The following is a 17,977-nucleotide window of genomic DNA, read 5'->3' on the forward strand; positions in this document are numbered from 1 at the left end:
TACTCACCTTATTAAATTTACTTTCTACAAATAAAGTCACACGAATAGTGGCAAGTTTCCCCCCCTTAATCTTATACCTTTTCCTTCTTTTTTTTTTTTTTTTGGTCTTATTACATTAATAAAGGTCTTCTTCAGTAAAGTGAGAAACAGAAGTGGTGATAGCAAGTATTCCTTTCTAATTCCACCAGAGTAGAAGGTTTCAACATTGAACCATTACATGTGAAGTTTGCTCCAGGTTTTATATGGATACCCTTTATCAGATTAAAAAAGTCATCTTCTATTCCTGGTTTGCTAAGAACTTTCATCAAAACTGGGTGTTAGGTTTCTAAAAAATGCTTTGTCTTCTTTTACTGAATAATCATGTGACTTTCAAACCTTTATTGCTTTGCCATGAATCACACTATTTTTCCCTATTTATTTTGAAAAGTTCCAAAGGAAAAGTGAAAGAAAAATGACCACCCATATATCCTCTAAAAATTGTATCTTTTATAATTTTATTTTTTCTGATTCAGGATTCAACCAAGAGTAATACAGTACATTTGATATTGTATGCCTTTAATCTCTTTTCATCTACAATAGTATCCGCATACTGTTTTTAATGGCATTATATCACATTCCCAAGTTCCTAAAGCCATCAAGGCATATAGATTTCTTGGTGTGAAGATTTTTAATGATGGATCTAATTTCTTTAATAGCTAAATGCTATTCAGATTTTCTAATTTTTTGTTTTCTCTCTTTGTTCATATTAGCTATTTTTGTCCTCCTAGTCCTTTGATCTGCCAAGAGTTCTGCTCAACTTCTTGTCCCCTAGCCTTCTCTTCTGGAATAGGCACTCATCTCTAGGGGAAAGTGGCCCAAATGCCAGAAAAATATTTCTGGGTTTACTTCTGCTTCCAGATTTTGGCCCCACAATTATTCATTGCTTTGGGAGCTCTCTAATACCTCCAAACAAATTTTATACTTTAGAGTTTTTCTAGTTATTCTCAGCAGACGGTTGTTCCAAATTACCTTATCTGCCATTTCATGGGAAGTGAAAGTCTTTGAATAGTTTTTGGAATCTGTGATTTTCAAAATAGCTATTTTTCACAAATATTCCTGAATAACCTCCTGCCACATCCCATAAACAACGGGTCTTTATTATTTTAAATGTCTATCCTTATTTCCACAGACAGAATTGCCTGATCCTGCTAGTATCTTTTTATACTGTCTTTTCTAATCATTACTTTATAAACTGCTCTCCACCCTAGGTTCAGGTTCCTCACTTTTTAATAGTAAAAATTATCTTTCCTTGACAACTCAAGAACCATAATGGAGTTCCAAAATTCCTAAACCACACCTTGTAAAATACTTCTGTACAGACATGCAACCTACCTTTTGATTCATACTTTCTTAAAGACAAAGATATTGAAGGTAAGGTGCAAAACAATGTCAGAACCTAAATAAATCAGGAGTTATAGAGACAATGTAATTTTTGTGTCACAAAATAATTTGATTACTGAAAGAAACTAGTTCAGTTTTGGCTGGGTCTTGGTTTATATCGCATCTAAAGTAAAATCACTAGATCAGTGCATTGAGGAGTAAATTCAAAGATTCTGTTCTGGATCTGGAAGAGATATTCAGTTACAAAGCTGATGGGGCAACTGCGGGGTCTTTCTACTGACCTATCTACCATTCAACATCCTTATCCGTTTCTGCTCTAACTGTACATGTCTTACGAGTCTCATGAAATGATGATTTAAAATTCCAAGTAATAAATATACATGGCTAAGACACAATGCATTTCGTTGACTGCAACTCTTAAACTTAACGTCTTTATTTTCAAAAACTTTTTACTTTGAGCATGTAAAATATATTGACAATGTTTCACTACCAAGAGGACATAGGTTAATATGATGGTGCTTACCCCCCAAAATGTATAGATAAAAAAGAAGATGGCTATGCCTGCAATGAATATTGGGATACATGAAGATTAAGGACCAAGCAAACTACTTTTAAAGTAGCTTATAATATTTTCTCCCTAAAAAAAAAAGCTAAGTATTATTGTTAAAATAATCTTGAGGGAACAATCAAATTGTAAAAAGGTACAAGAATGTGTTACATGTAAATGTGAGGGGGAAAATACTTAAAAATAACAAAAGAGAGAAAAGTTACAATTTTTAAGGCATCATCAGCATCACAGGCAGTGAAGACATAAAAAGCTGTTAGTTAAATTCTCAATACTTCATTTATATATAAAACATCTACTGTATCCCCTGCACAGTACTGGGCACTAGAGTACAGAGACTGAAGTCCCCGTACTGTGAAGGGGTTCATGGTCCATCACGGAGGAGACAGAGGTAAACAACAAACAATGAGAAAAGCACTTTAAAAATGTACAGGATAGGTGCTAGACTAATGGAATATCGTCTACTGAAGATCAGAGAGGACTCATGATGACATAAATGGAACCTAAGCCATTTCTTCAGAGATGAGCTTTTCCCCAGGTGAACCCAATGGAGAAAGTTATTTTAACACATGAAAGATAAAGAGAAAAAACAGTATGTGCTATTCAGAAAATTAACAGCAAAGTTTGCATATACTGGAGTAAAGGCTGCATGTGGAGGATGGCAGATGAGATGAAAAGGTAAACTGTGCCAATTCTTAAAAGAGCCTTTCCCATGTACCATCCTAAGGAATCTGGTACAAAAAATAAGTTGGGAATAACAATCTGCTTGGCCTTTAACAAAGATCAGTCTAGTGAGTGTGGAAGTTACAGTAGAAAGGAAGGCTGAAACAGTAGTTTATTGTAGTAGTTCAGGCATGAGATAGTAAAAGCCTGAATTAGGGCAATGTTAAACATGTAATGCGAGTAAATTTAAGAATAGTTGAGAAGTATAGAGAACATGACCCTTCAATATAAGAAAACAAAAGGTTTAAGTATCTAGGATTTTTATCATGCTTCTATTTCTATCTCTTAGAACTTTGATTCTAAGCCTCCCTTCACTATGAATCATGGGATTCACTTAACCTCCATGGGATGCACTTAACCTTCATTGGCCCTATTTCTTTATATACAAAATGAAGGAATTGGGCAAGATGTTCTCTGATGTCCCCTCCAGCTTAAAGCATCTAAAACTCTGGTTAATCAATACAGAGAGTCTTAAACAAGTGTTTCATACTATTTTATTATACTAAAAACAATTAAATATAAGTTATTGCTATTTTCCTTAATCTTCTCATGCTACCTTTTTAACATAATTACACCAACATTACCTGTTCTAAAAGAGATGTAAGAGAAATCACAAAGACATTGTTCTCATGAAACTAATCTTTTCAAAGCTGCTGGTTATAACTACATTTCCAGTGCCGGCAGAATTTTCATTTGTAAAGAGGAGCTAACTTCAATTCAGCTATTAGTTTCACTCAGAGCTAAGAGATATCCAAGTTTAGCACAGCATTAAAAAGCAGGTGTAACAGATCATTTGCCTAAATCCAACACAAAGACTTTACCTGTCACTGGAAATACTCTTTTGAGATATTGCATCTAAAAACAAGCAATGCCTGAGAGCACATCAGTCCTTGAGTATGAATCAGATGTTTTCCCAACAGGCAAAACCCATAAGATTACATTTAATGGCTGGTACTTAAAGAAATGGTTCTTGATTTGTGGCCAGAGATATTCGGGAATGTAATCTAAAAGGTAACTTTTTAAAAATTCTTAATCTCTACCATTACTTATAATCTAGTTATGATACTGAAAAGGCTTGGTATTTTAGTACTGTTTTCACTAAATCATCTGGGGCATTTTTATAATGGAACTGAGGAAGAGGAAGGATAGACTGTACAGTGTTTGAAAAGTATTCATCACAGCCAGACACTGAGGTCCACAAAGGTTAAGGTCATAGTCAAGGTGACATAGGTGGACCACAGTCTTCGCATTTTTATCATTTTCCAATGAACCTTATTGCTTCTATATTCTTAAAATATTTGGTGTGATTTCATGCCAAATGTTATCATAAATCTCATCCAGTGTGCTGTATTTCCCTTTGGTTTAAGCATACTCAATTTCTGACTAAAGTCCTTGAATTTCAGAAGATAATCTCACCGTAAAAACAAGTATGACATTTATTTTGTACTTTCACAACTTAAAACAAAACTATGAGGACATTAAGTTCAATATCATATTAGATTACAGACCAAACCAAAAACCAAACCCATTGCTAGCAAGTCGATTCCATCTCATAGCAACCCTATAGGACAAAGTAGAACTGCCCCATAGAGTTTCCAAGGAGCACCTGATGGACTCAAACTGCAGACCTTTTGGTTAGCAGCCATAGCACTTAACCACTAAGCCACCAGGGTTTCCAAATTACAGACCAAGACAGTTAAATAAAATATCCAAAAAAGTCAAAATATCTGAAGAAAAAATTTAAATATTTGACCATTATAAATAAGAAGTCTTCAAGTCTATGGGATATAACAGAAACACCCTTCCAAGTTGGCACAGGGAACGAAACTGTCAATTAACAGATGATGTGATGAAATAGGGATCTAAATTTTCTCTCTACCAAGTAATTAACTGAGAACACCTTTTTATTTATCCAGCGAATCTTCATTAAGATCCTAAAATATGTTAGGTACTATTCTAAGTACTGGGAATGGTATGTCGAAAAAGAAAAATAAGATCCCTATCCTCACGAAATTTACATTCTAATAACAAAACACAGGTAATCAATAAACAAGCAAAATATCAGATGATAAAAAATGCTATGGAGGATTATAAGATAAAGAGTGGCTACATGTCAACTTGAGTTTGGATGGTCAGTGAAAGCTTCCCTGAGGAAATAATTTTTGAGCTGAGTTCACAACGACAAGAAACGACCTATTATGCTAAGATTAAGAATGAAGAATTCCCAACAAAGGAAGGAACATGTGTAAAGATCCCCCAAAAAGCCGTTTGGTGGGTTTTAGAAATTGACAGGCCATTGTGTCCGAAAGATAGGTGATGAGGACAAAAATGATACAAGGTCAGAGAGAAAGGTGGATGCCAGATCACACAGGGCCAGAGTACGAGTTTAGACTTTTTCTGAGCACAAACCTGCTCAAACTGGACACTATAGATATATAGTAGCTTTAAATATGCTTTTTAGCCATCAGTGTCTGGAATGATACGAAAAATTCCAAGGCACAAACTCAGGTGTTTGTTACCAAAGAATCACTTGTTTTCTTTTGTTTATAACCTTGGGAAGGTAATCTTAGTTAAGTACGCAGTATTAAATCCTCAAATTATAATTTTCTTCAAATGTAATCAATCAGTGAGAATGTTAGTGTGGTATGAGAAGTGCAGAAGTCAAAGTTCAGTTTCAGTTGCTGCCACTCACTGTATACTAGGTGGGCATCTATGATAAGAAGAGACAGAAATACAGGTTTTTAAGGTTCCTTCAAGCTACATTCCATGTTTAATTTACCCCATATTTATTTCAATCATGACGGTGGTTTTCAAACCCCAGATAATTCCTGTGAACCCCTTATGTTGATGTATTATAATAGTTTACTTCTGGCTCTCCTACTCTATCAGAAGCTCCTTGATAGATAAGACTGTTTTTCGTAATTATGCATACTTGCCGAAAATTTTAGTCTTTTATTATATAACTTAAAAGGGTCTATTTTTGAACCTTAGTAGTTCTTTAAAAAACAAAACAAAAAAAACTATACCTATTTGTTTTGCAGCCTGTAATATATCTTTTAAGTCTTCATTTACACTTTGTACTTCATTCTTATCCAGATTTTCATTCAAAAATTTTACTATCTTCGTCCATGTCAGGCCCAAATCTAAATTTTTTTCATGAAGTTTGGATCGTTTCATCTGAAAAAGATTACATAATATAGAGAATTACAGGTTAAAGTTTTTCTCAAATCCACCATTTAACACATGTATTTTTTGCATTATGGTATACAAGTTGGCATTACCCATAAGAATTCAAAAGTCTATCTATTCACACCCAAATGTATGGCTCCCAGTAGTATTTTATTTAAATGTGATTTAACAGAATATCATTTGTTTAAAAAAGTGTTTAATAAAAGGTTCTCTTTTTTTTTTAAAGTTTTGATCACAACATATACTCATTATGAAATTTTCACACAGCAAAATAAAAAGCAAAAAGTCCAACATCCAGTTAACAGCAACATAACATCCCGCATGCCCATTTCCATTTTTCTAACTGCTTGTTTTTAACATAGCTCAGATTATATTAAACTTTCAAGCTTTGTATCAAGTTTTTTTTTTTTTTAAACAGGCATTTAAAGAAAATTAGATTCCCATGACGGGTTCAATATATTCAATATATTACTTTCACACGAATGATTCTAGAACAAATTAGCCACACAGGAAATTTTTAACAACTATGAACACTCCTTTCTATAAATCTTTCCATGCTCGAGTCTCAAAAAAGATCCATGAGACTTCCATAGATCAAGTAGAAAACTAATTTTATCCCTGGTTGTACTAATGACATTGCGTAATTCACCATTACTTCGCTGCCTCAGTTTTCTAACTTAAAACAGGGCTAATTAATCTGGGTACAGGAGGAGAATGGGAAAAGGTAGAGATGAAATAAGATGGGCCATGAGTTGTTAAAGTGTTACAATGGGGTAAAAGGCATATAACATTTCATCTTACTTTTCCTTCTTGTGTATGTTGGACATTTTCCAAGATAAAAAGTTAAAATAAAATGAGGCTAATTATATTTGCCACTTTCCTTCCCTAGAAAAAATGCTTAAAAGTCTACAAGAATAAGTGAAACTACACAGGATATGCATGTAACCTTTATACACTTTCAAAACGTAACATATCCTGTAGTATCCTTAACACGAAATAACTTGCAATGGACCTTTGCGGATGTGGAAACGGTTCAAGTTTAAGACGGCAATATTATTTAACTATACAGAATATATTCTTATTTTAATTGCTGTGAAAAATGAAAAATAGCTGCCATTGTAAAGAAGGTTAACTGTGTCTCTTGTCTAACAGAATTGTGTATCACTTCTGGGAGGAAATTTTTTCTCATCTAAAGACTGTTACAAATCTTTTCTTCCTAGTGTCAATCTTTAAGTGAAGTTATTTGATTTTAAAACTGCATATAAGAACTTTATTCAATAAAACTCCAACCTACTGGGAAATGATGTTATAATTCTACAAGAGTGAAATAAGGAGCCTACAATTAAATGCATATTTTTTGTTTTGTTTTCAAAGAGCATCTGGGCAACTGCTTCACATGTACAATTCATATAACTTCAAGCCTATAAAGTTCACAACATTATGGCTGGGCGTCTAAAATGTTTACACCTTCCTTATGAAATGTCAAGTAACTGTCTGTCTTTAAATGTCTCTATAACATGAATTCTGCTATTTAAGTTTCAATTTATTTTTAGAAATTACGGCAATTTAAAGATAATCTCAAAATTATCAAAAATACTTAAAAATGATATGAATGGCACCTGTTTTTCTTTTGTCTCTTCTGCCTTTTGAATTAGTAGCTGTACAAACTGTAAAACTGCACTCAAGAATAAGCTACAGTATCTTAAAGATAAAAAAAAAAAGTTCATCATAGAAATGAAAACATTCTCACATTTACCAAATGATCAGAATCCATGTATCTAAGATATTCCTAAGGATCTGTCCTCTAAATATGCTATAACCACATATCCAGAATTTTCTGAAATCTTGATATCATATAATATTATTTCTTCTATAATGGTGTTAAGATATAACTAAATATTATTTTCTAGCTTTGTAAGATTTATATAGATAAATATACCTATCAGAGCTCCTTATCAAATCATACGTCCTAATTTGTGGTTCAAAAAATACAGTCATTGAGCTTATGCAGGAAACAGACTAAAGATACTCCTTCAAAAGGCAAATTCTCTTATTTCAAAATGATCATCATTTTGACCTAGTAGGATCCAACTACGTTTGTAGGCGTCATATTAGTATTATTTATTATTAAAATTGGCTCATGCGCAGAAACCTTTTCTACACCTTAATTAATACTAAAGTAGGAGTCAGTTTTTATATAAAAGCCAAGAGAGTCTAAAGTTTATGCACTTTTCTTTTTCACTAAAACCTGTTTCTGAAATTTTAGTCATAAAGTGACTATTTAAAGGACCAGTATTTAAAACTTAAATGCCTTCTTACCAATAATAAGGGCAGGACAGAAGCCAATTATGAGACCACATAAATCTAAGAGATTAACATTCATACTACTATTTTCCATGTTATATTAGACACTGCTTCTACTCATTTGATAAGAAAATCACCAGAGACCTAAAACTTGCTCACAGGATCCAGAGGTAAATTATTAGATCCAATTACAAAATTAAATACAGCGGGGACCTCAGCAAAAACTACAAAAAATGAATAATCTACAATTCATTACCATAGCTTTGCTTACTGCCTTGAACAATAGAGTCATAGATGCTAAAGGTAAGCATTCTTCTAAGAAGCATCAGGACACCTACTCCCCTTCTTATTCTAATAGCAAATTACATAAAGCTTCCATTTTAAGTGCACAGAACTGAGAAAAATAATGTCAAATATTTGTTAATACTCTGTGCTTATACTGGTCTTCATCTGAAAAAACTTACCTTTATGTCAGCCACTTCTCCCCTGTAATTATCTTGTTTGGTGACATTTGAAAAGGAGCGCAAGGCTCCTGTAAGACGAGGTAAAGCCATATATTATTCAATCAGTGATCCATACAATGAGAAACCTGAAAATAAAACAAAACAAGATGATATTTAGCTGTTGCGGGGGAGGGAGGAAAAAGCAAAGTAATTAAACAATTGACCTATACAAGAGAAAAAAAATCCAATTAGTTAAAAATGGCTACCAATGTTGAAAAATTTTCCTGACACATTCATTACCTCTGAAGAATTTTTGTTTTTGTTGTATTTTTTTTTTTTTTATAATGCATCTGGTTATAGAAAAAAAAAGAAACAAACATAAACCATTTGTTTCTAGAGTATTACTATAACATTCCCTCAAAATGAATTCTATAGATTCCCAAGTACAGGCCTCAAATACTATACTATTACTGTAGAAAACATGGAAAGGTGAAAGCATTTGCCAATCTTTGCTCCATTTTTGTTTTATGCTTACAGATCTCACCTCATACAACTTTCCCCACTGTTATCAGAGTCATAACTCTTTTCTTGAAGCGCCATACATTTCCACCTAAATGCATCTGCAGTAGTGGTTCCCCCTATTTGTAATGCTCTTCCCCATGATGTTCAGATAACTGGCTCCTTGACATGTAGGTCTGAGCTTAAAAGACACCTCCTGAGAGAGACCTTTCCTGACCACCTAATCTAAGACAGGGTAGCTTCACAGTCACTGCCAATCAAACCACAAAACGTTAATTTTGTTTATAGGACTAACTAAAATTTAACATTTTCTTGTTTAGTTTTTATGTGTTGTTTTACCCCACAAAAAGTCAGCTTCATGATTAAAAAAGACCTGTATTCATTGCTCTCCCCTAGCAAACAGATCAGCACTGAGATTATCTTAGATACTCAATAATTATTTGTTAAATAAATAAAAGGAAGAAAAATGGAGAAAAGGAGATAACGGTAACAGGGAAACTGTGCAACAGGCAAGGAAAGAATTAAAGGAACTGGGGGAAGGGGAGAGAAAGTAGGTGACCTATCTAATCTTCTTGTTAATGTGCTAACAGCTAAACGACTAGCCTCCAAGCAAACAGATTAATAATATTTACTATGAGGAGCATCCTTATCTATGAAATACTCATAAAGTGTTGCTCTTAGTTGAAGATTGCTTATTAAAACAAATCTACAGTCTATAACAGAAACCCTGGTGGCATTGCGGTTAAGAGCTATAACTGCTAACCAAAAGGTTGGCAGTTTGAATCCACCAGGCGCTCCCTGGAAACTCTATGGGGCAGTTCTACTCCATCCTATATGATCGCTATGAGTCAGAATCAACTTAACCTTTTTTTTTTTTTTTTGGTTATAGTCTATACAGGTTTAAAAAATGTGGTTTGTAGACAATGTTACATAAACTATACAAGTCTTTACAGCAGTGGTTCTCACCTAGGGATGATTTTGCCCCAAGGGGCCACTGGGTAAAACCTGGAGGTATTGTGGTTGTCACGTCTCAGAGGAGGAGTGGGCTACTGGCATGTGGGAGTAGATAGCAGGGATGCTGCTATACATCTTACAATGCACAGGACAGTCTCCCATGACAAAGAAATATCCAACTCAAAATGTTAACAGTGCCAAGATTAAAAAAACCCACTCTAAAGTATAAAACACAGACATTTTACAACCTAGACTTCTCACAATGTTAAACAACTCATCTTAATCAAGAGACCTCACTGATTATTTTGGCCAAAGAGTATGTGTGTGATGCAGGAAGGAAAGAACTAGGGGGCCATAAGGAATATCCCAGGCCCCTCCCTGCTACTACTGCTCGTCATGTTGGTTGCTTGTATCTTTGAAATTGTAAAGTTTAATACTTAGAAAAATCTCTGATTCACACATTAGAATAATTAGACATGAAATAACTGTGTGAAATGTTTAGCAAAAAATACAATTAAAAAATAATGAAAAACGAAAAAAAGAAATAAAGCAGGACCAGGCAAATTTGAAAATATAACTTTTAGAAATAAAAATATTAAACTATTGAATTTAATAACAATCAATGGGTAGATTTAACAAAAGATTAGACACAGCTAAAGAGAGATGCAGCAACCTGGAAGAGATCTAAAGAATAACTCAGTATATTATCAAAGACAGACAAAGTATTGATTAAGCAGGGCAAATAAGAACAAGTCCAAATATATCGATAATTACAATAAATGTAAATGAATTAAATTTGGCAATCAAAAGACTGACAGATTAGATTGCTAAACAGCAATCAAGCAAATACTAGAGTAGGAATCAATGAAATTGGAAAAAAAAGAGAGAATCAACCAAAACTTTGTTCTTTGAATAGATTAATAAAATCGATAAACCTCTAGCCAGGCTAATCAAGGGAAAAAAAAAAAAAAAAGAGAGAAGACAAATCACTAACAACAGAAGTAAAATAGAAGCCATCACTACTGATCCCATGTACATTAAAGGATAATAAAAGAATATTATGAACAACTCTACGCTTACAAATTTGATAATTTGGATAAAATCAACCACTTCCTTGAAAGACACAATCTACCAAAATTTACACAAGGAGAAATAGATAACTTGAATAGAACTATAGCTATTAAAGAGGTTGAGTCAGAAGCACCAGGTTCAGATGGTTTCACTGGTAAATTGCACCAAACACTTAAGAAGAAACAATACCGATTCTCTACAATGTCTTTCAGAAAACAGAACCAGAGAGAACACTAACTCATTCTAGGAAGCCAGCATTACTGTAATACCAAAACGTGGCAAAGACATTACAAGAAAAACTATAGACCACTATCTCTCATGAATATAGATGAAAAAATCCTCAACAAATGTTAGCAAATCGAATGCAACAATATATAAGAATTAGACACAAAACCAAATGGGTTTTATCTTAAGTACACAAGTCTGGTTCAACATATGAAAATCAATTAATGTAATTCATCACAACAACAGACTAAGGAATAAAAATCGCATAATCATCATCAATAGATACCAAAAAAGTATTTGACAAAATCCAACGCTCATTCATGATAAAAACTCTCGACAAACTACGAATAGAGGGGAATTTCCTCAACTTAATAAAGAACATGTACCAAAATAAACCTAGAGCTAACATCACGCTTAATGGTGAGAAACTAGATGCTTTCCCCTAAGATCAGGAACAAGGCAAGGATGTTCCCTCTCTTACCACTCCTATTCCACATCATACTAGAAATACTAGCTAATGCAATAAGATGGGAAAAGGAAATAAAAGGTATAAATACTGGAAAAAAAGAAATAAAATTGACTTTGCACGTAGATGACATGATTGTCTTATGTTGAAAATCTCAACGTTTTGACCAAAAAAAAAAACCCCTCAGGGAAATAAAAAAAATAGAAAGTGATTATAGCAAGGCCCCAGGATACCAGGCTAATGCATAAAAGTCAATTGCTTTTCTGTATACCAGCAGTGAACAACTGGAATTTGAAATTAAAAATGCAACATCATTTACATTAATACCAAAAAAGGAAGAAAAACTTAGGCATAAATCTAACAAACATGTGCAGTATCTCTATGAGAAAAACTACAAAACTCTGATGAAAGAAATCAAAAAAGATCTAAATAAATGGAGAGATATTTCATGTCCACAGATAGGAAGGCTCAACACTGTTAAGATGTCAGTTTTTCCCAAATTGACCTACAGATTCAATACAATCCCAATCAAAATCCAAACAAGTTATCTCATGGATATTGAAAAACTGATTCTGAAGTTTATATGGAAAGGCAAAAGACCAAGAATAGCCAATACAATATTGAAAGAGAAAAACAAAGTTGGAGGACTGACATGACCCAACTTCAAGACTTATTACAAAAAGCTATAGTAATCAAGACCCACCCAAAAAACCAACCCAGTGCAGTCAAGTTGAGACAGTGTGGTAAAATATCCATTAGATTTAGCATTTTAGCAATGTTCTTCCTGTGTTTTGCTTTTAATAAACACACAAAAAAGCCACTCTTCAAACTTCCTAATAATTCATTTTTATCCAAGCTGAAAAAAAAAGGTCAAAATCAGTGACTTCGGATACTAACATTTTTACTTTTTTTAATCAGTGACAAAACCTCTACTTTGCTAAATTCAGGCTGACCAGGGAAACATTCACTGGCCAGGCATTATTTTTCCTTGCCTAAAGTTGATACTCTGAATGCTCTGACGAAGCCAACATCTCAACTACACCATCCAAGGGTACAGAGTAGTTTATGCCTTGTTTTTCCCCAGCACCTGGCATGGTTTTGGGCCTGTGTCAAGGAGTTCAAAAAATATTTGTTCAATGATGTGCACTCAGAGCATAAATCTGTTAAGCTGCTCAGAAATGATTTTAGGCTATTACTTACCACCTGAATTTCGAGAGCCCAAGTAAACCCATTGCCATCAAGTTGATTCCAACTCATAGTGACCCTATAGGACAGGGCAGAACTGCCCCATAAGGTTTCCAAGAAGTGGCTGGTGGATTTATATTGCTGACCGTTTTGCTTAGCAGCACAGCTCTCAATCACTTCGCCACCAGGGCACCAGAATTCAAGCCCTCCCCGCCTCCGAAAAAAAACCCATTGCCGTCGAGTCGATTCCGACTCATAGCAATCCTATAGGACAGAGTAGAACTGCCCCATACAGTTTCCAAGGAGTGCCTGGTGGACTTGAACTGCCAGCCTTTTGGTTAGCAGCTGTAGCACTTAACCACTACGCCACCAAGAATCCAAGCAGTGTTAATATATTTGCAAATATTTCTTCACTCTCTTAGTCATTCGCTTAATACTAACAATAATACCTGAAGATTTCAAAATGACCTAGAAGTCTTTGGAAATGCTAGAGAACATTATCACCCACTTCCCAGACTACTCAATAATCCTGAGATAAATTACTTTCCTTCTTTTGAACGTTTGGTTTAACAGAGCAGATATTACCCAAAATTAAGATAATCTTTAATTCATATGGTTAAAAGTAGAGGTTCCTCAACAATATGAATTGATTGCATTGGAATCAATTTGGGAACTTCTTTAAAATACACATTTCCAGACATTACTACCAGACACTCTGCTTCAGCAGTTTAACAACCTTTGGTTTAATCATTAAATAACCAGAAGTGAACTATCTCTTCCTCAAATATAAATATTTCTTGGCAATTATCTTGTTAACGTATATCCTTAAAATGTTTACTATTAATTATAAATTTCTTACATATTACTAGGTTTTTAAATTATACTTTTCTCCAAATTTCACTCTAATCTTGCACATCAGCACAAACCTTTGGCAGTGAATGCAATTACTATGAATACTGAAAAACAGAAGTGGAGGAAGACTGTCCAACACTTACCTAAACCAGGAAAATCAATGGAAACCTACCTTGATATAAAAATGATACCAAGAGTTAATGCATTCTATTCAAATAAAAATAGCAAGAGGCAGAAAAATATAGCAGTAGAAAGAGTAGGGAAGAGAAAGAACTGAGTTCATGTGTTTGATGGTAAAATATCAGCTAACTTCTTTGAGTATCAGTTTTCTCATCAATAAAATGAAAAGGTTTTATAAAATTATTCCTAATGCCCCTTTCAGATTCAAAAATATGATTAAATCAGGTACTGGAAACATGAATTAAACAGCATAAACTCTGAATCACGGGGTTAGAGACAGAGGGAAATAAACTGAAACAAATTACCAAGAGTTGTAAAACAGATTATCACTGCAAAAAGCAGAAAAATGAAACTGAACAAACAGTAGATTCCTCATACTCATTTTTTCATCTACATGCAAAATAGAGGACTAATATAAGACGGTACATGTTGAATTTAGAAAGAGCCTGACTTGCGCCTGTCTTCTATGTGCTGGATATTATGCTAGGCTAGAGTTAAATCAGGTCTAGTGCCTACTTTCAATAACTTTACAATATAAGTAGGAGATAAGACACATAATGCCTGCTTCCTGATTGTTGCTAAGTATATATTACTTCACTCTCTTCCCCTTGGTAATTATGTGCTTTTTTTTTTTTTTTTACCATAAATGTCTGCATTTGCTAAAATATCAATTTCAGGTAGATATTATCAAAGTTGAAAACTGTGTCACCTTATATCAAGACATTTTTGTACTGAAAGGGCTTACGCTAACTGAAAGGTCCTAAGGTATTATGGGGTAATGTATTTACTTCAGTCAAAAAGTATCATACATGTTCTTGATGAATATGCTCTGTGAATAGCATTCTTAAGAGTTACAAGTCATTAACACCTAAGTGATCAACCAGGCGAATGTATATGACTGGAAAAATAAAGCCCCTTTTGAGGTAAAAATGATTTCCAATTGTGAAATTATATTTAACCAATTTTGCAAAAAGAAAACTTACTCTTCTTAACTGGCAAACCACTGGCATGATACTATCTTTTTATCAAAGGCAAAATCATTTCATGCTGTTCAAATAAGATGAGCTGCTCCTCCTTCAATGCCAGTTACATATAAACATAGGAAATGATCTGGTAAAATGCCTTGTTTTGGTCAACTAGAGAGAACTACAGCATGAAGAGAAATCCTAACCAAAATTCTCTTAAAAGGTACCACTGGACTGTATATAGAAAGTTCAGTGAAGACTGGGACTGTATCTCTCATGATTCCCTATGCCCAGAACAGTGCCTGGCAGGTATGAAGGAAGGGATAGATGGATGGATGGATGGATGACAAAAGAAAACAGTTCACAGGGTACAGGAAGGCTAAATCATAAAAAATTAATTTACTCACACAAATACGGTTATGTAGCCTACACTTGGAAACGCTGGTGGCCCAGTGGTTAAGTGCTACAGCTGCTAACCAAAAGGCTGGCAGTTCGAATCCACCAGGCACTCCTTGGAAACTCTATGCGACAGTTCTACTCCGTCCTATAGGGTCGCTATGAGTCGGAATCAACTCGACAGCACTGGGTTTGGTTTTGGTTTAAGCCTACACTTACGTAATAAATAGGCACAAAAAAGGCATTTTTCTCATGCAAGACAATTATAACTATCATTAGAAATAAAAGCTACAACCCGAACAGAAGGACGAACCAGAATAAAATCAAAACCTGAAGTCTCAACTTCTGACAACACTTTGAAAGTCAGAAAAATGATTTCACTCTATGAAACATGAAATCTAGTGATGGAAATATCAACTATTCAATCTAACCTTTGGGAAGGAAACATAGAAGATATGATTACTAGTTTGAATTACACGTATGATACCATTCATATCAAACTTTTAACTGCCACTGAGATTGTGCTTCATTTAAGATGAAAAGTGGTAAAATACACGAACACATTGCATTCCATGAGTAAGTTAATTTTTGATAAATTAAAAGTTTATGATAAATCAAAAACAGCTTTCCACATTCCCTCACCATCTCCCTAGCACACACACATACATTTATTTCAAAATGACGTTACAGATTCCTCGACTGCTAAATTCACCCACAATCCACTGCAGTCAACTCCCTACTCAGTCTATTTACTTTACAGTGTGCGGGGGGGGGGGGGGGGGGCAATACAAGGAAGCAGATTTCGCTCCCAAAATTTACGTGAAGAAAAAGTTACCATGCCTTTGCAGCGAAACAAACTAATGAAAACAAATTACCCACGCACCTGCAAAAAAAAAAAAAAAAAAAATCACCCATCTGGTCACGTTGTGGCCTAACACCTGGGCAATATGTGACTCGTGTTCACTTTTTTCTCCCCACCCCCACCTACGAAATCCTCTAGTGGGACGGGACTAGTGAGAGACCCCGGACACGTCCTCGGGCCCCGAGAGTGATGACAGCTCGGGGCTCTGCCTCTATGGCTGAACAAAAATCGCCGGAGGGGCTCCCCGGGCCCCGGAGCCGGCCCCGCAGCTCCCGCCCGCTTCCCGGGGGCCTCGGGATCCCTTCCTCCTCTTCCCACCTCCACCTCTTCACCTCTCGGTCCCAGCTCACGCACTTCCATCACTCCGTCCGCTCCAGCCTCCGCGCCACCCTCCCTTTCGGTTTTATTTTTGCTTTTCACGCTCAGTGGAGAGCGGAGGGTAAGGCCGAAGATGCCAGTAGGCAGCCGCACCCAAGCGCCCTCGTCTTACCCGCGCGAGGCCTGCGCAGATCGCTTCCAGTCGCAGCGAACCACCCGAAAACACCACCCGACCCCCGGACAGACCCACAGCCCCGGCTGGGAGAAATAGGACCGGGCGGGGCGGGGCGGGGCGGGAGCGGGACTGCACGACGCCGGCCGGCGGCGCTAACGTCGATACGTCGGCTTCCTCCCTCCGTCCCTGGCCGGTGCGCACGCGCCGCTGCTGTGCCTCCCGCCTGCCCAGGACGAGCGGGAGAGCGCAAGCGCGCGTGCGCGCACTCCCGAGGCGTTAGTGGTGTGATGGAGGCAGTCACTGGACTAAGCGTTCCGCCTCCCGCTCGTTATGCAGAAGTCCTTCCCTGCGGTTACCTGAGCCACCTGCTTCTTTTTCCAACCCTTCTTCTAGAGGTGAAGACACTGAGGAAATAATTCCTATCAAAGGTAAAGGAGAGCAGAATAGTGAGTATCAGTGAAGGTACCCTAGGAAAAACCAGGTGATCGCCATTTTATCACCAGTAGAGCCCTTCGGCTCCTGTACACGTTACAGGGTTGTCTGGTCTTAAGCCCCTTGTCCCTTGACCTTTCTGTATTCTCAATACAGTTCTCCTAAAGGCATTTCTACCAGTTGGCCCCATGGTCAAAGGACCCCCACTTAAACACAAAGAGCCTGAAGATTCCCTGGCAGCTGACAAGACATGGAGATGACATTAGGAAAATTTAACCCACCTGAAGGGCTGTGCGGCATAGAGCTCTGAACTAAAAGCCAGGCATGCAAAGATGGAAAGGCTTAATACGTGTTGTGGCTCTCCTCTTCCTTTCTCCTTCCACCTAAGGTAATGTAGCCTGAGGCCTAGTAAAAAAAAAAAAAAAAAAAATTTTTTTTTTTTTAACTGTCTTTTTATAGAGAGGCAGCCAGTAGTGGGCCAGTTATACTGTTCATTGGCCAGACCACATCTGAAGTGCTGTGTTTAGTTCTAGATCAGTCACTTTAAGAAGACCTCGTACAAGTTGGAATTATTTCAGAGAAGAGCAAAATGATGAAGATCATACATAACCATGACTAGTGAGGTATTGATAGACCTTGCAAGGATTAGCCTAGAAGAGAGAAAGCTACTGGGGCTGTCTTGAAATATATAAAGAGCCATCATGTAAAGTAGATTCATTCCATGTGGCCCAAAAGATTGAAATTTCAGGGAGACAGCTTTCAGATCCTAAGAA

At 36.0% G+C, this 17,977-nt stretch overlaps 1 protein-coding gene across 3 annotated transcripts in view; it reads right to left on the reverse strand.

The window, feature by feature from the left end:
* ASCC3 (activating signal cointegrator 1 complex subunit 3) overlaps window positions 1-16,963 on the reverse strand; it is a 413,165-nt gene extending 396,202 nt beyond the window's left edge. For 2 of the 3 annotated variants that reach the window (XM_049897961.1, XM_049897945.1), the window contains exons 1-3: window positions 16,770-16,963; window positions 8,626-8,750; window positions 5,695-5,845 (exon numbers count right to left, since the gene is read on the reverse strand). In XM_049897961.1, coding sequence (XP_049753918.1) covers window positions 5,695-5,845; window positions 8,626-8,715 — 241 coding nt within the window. In that variant the 5' untranslated portion in view covers window positions 8,716-8,750; window positions 16,770-16,963. The other variant, XM_049897954.1, reaches the window with a different exon arrangement.
* Between the last annotated feature and the right edge of the window lie 1,014 nt (window positions 16,964-17,977).

This window comes from Elephas maximus, chromosome 1, assembly GCF_024166365.1.
Source record: "Elephas maximus indicus isolate mEleMax1 chromosome 1, mEleMax1 primary haplotype, whole genome shotgun sequence".
Taxonomy (NCBI): Eukaryota; Metazoa; Chordata; class Mammalia; order Proboscidea; family Elephantidae; genus Elephas; species Elephas maximus.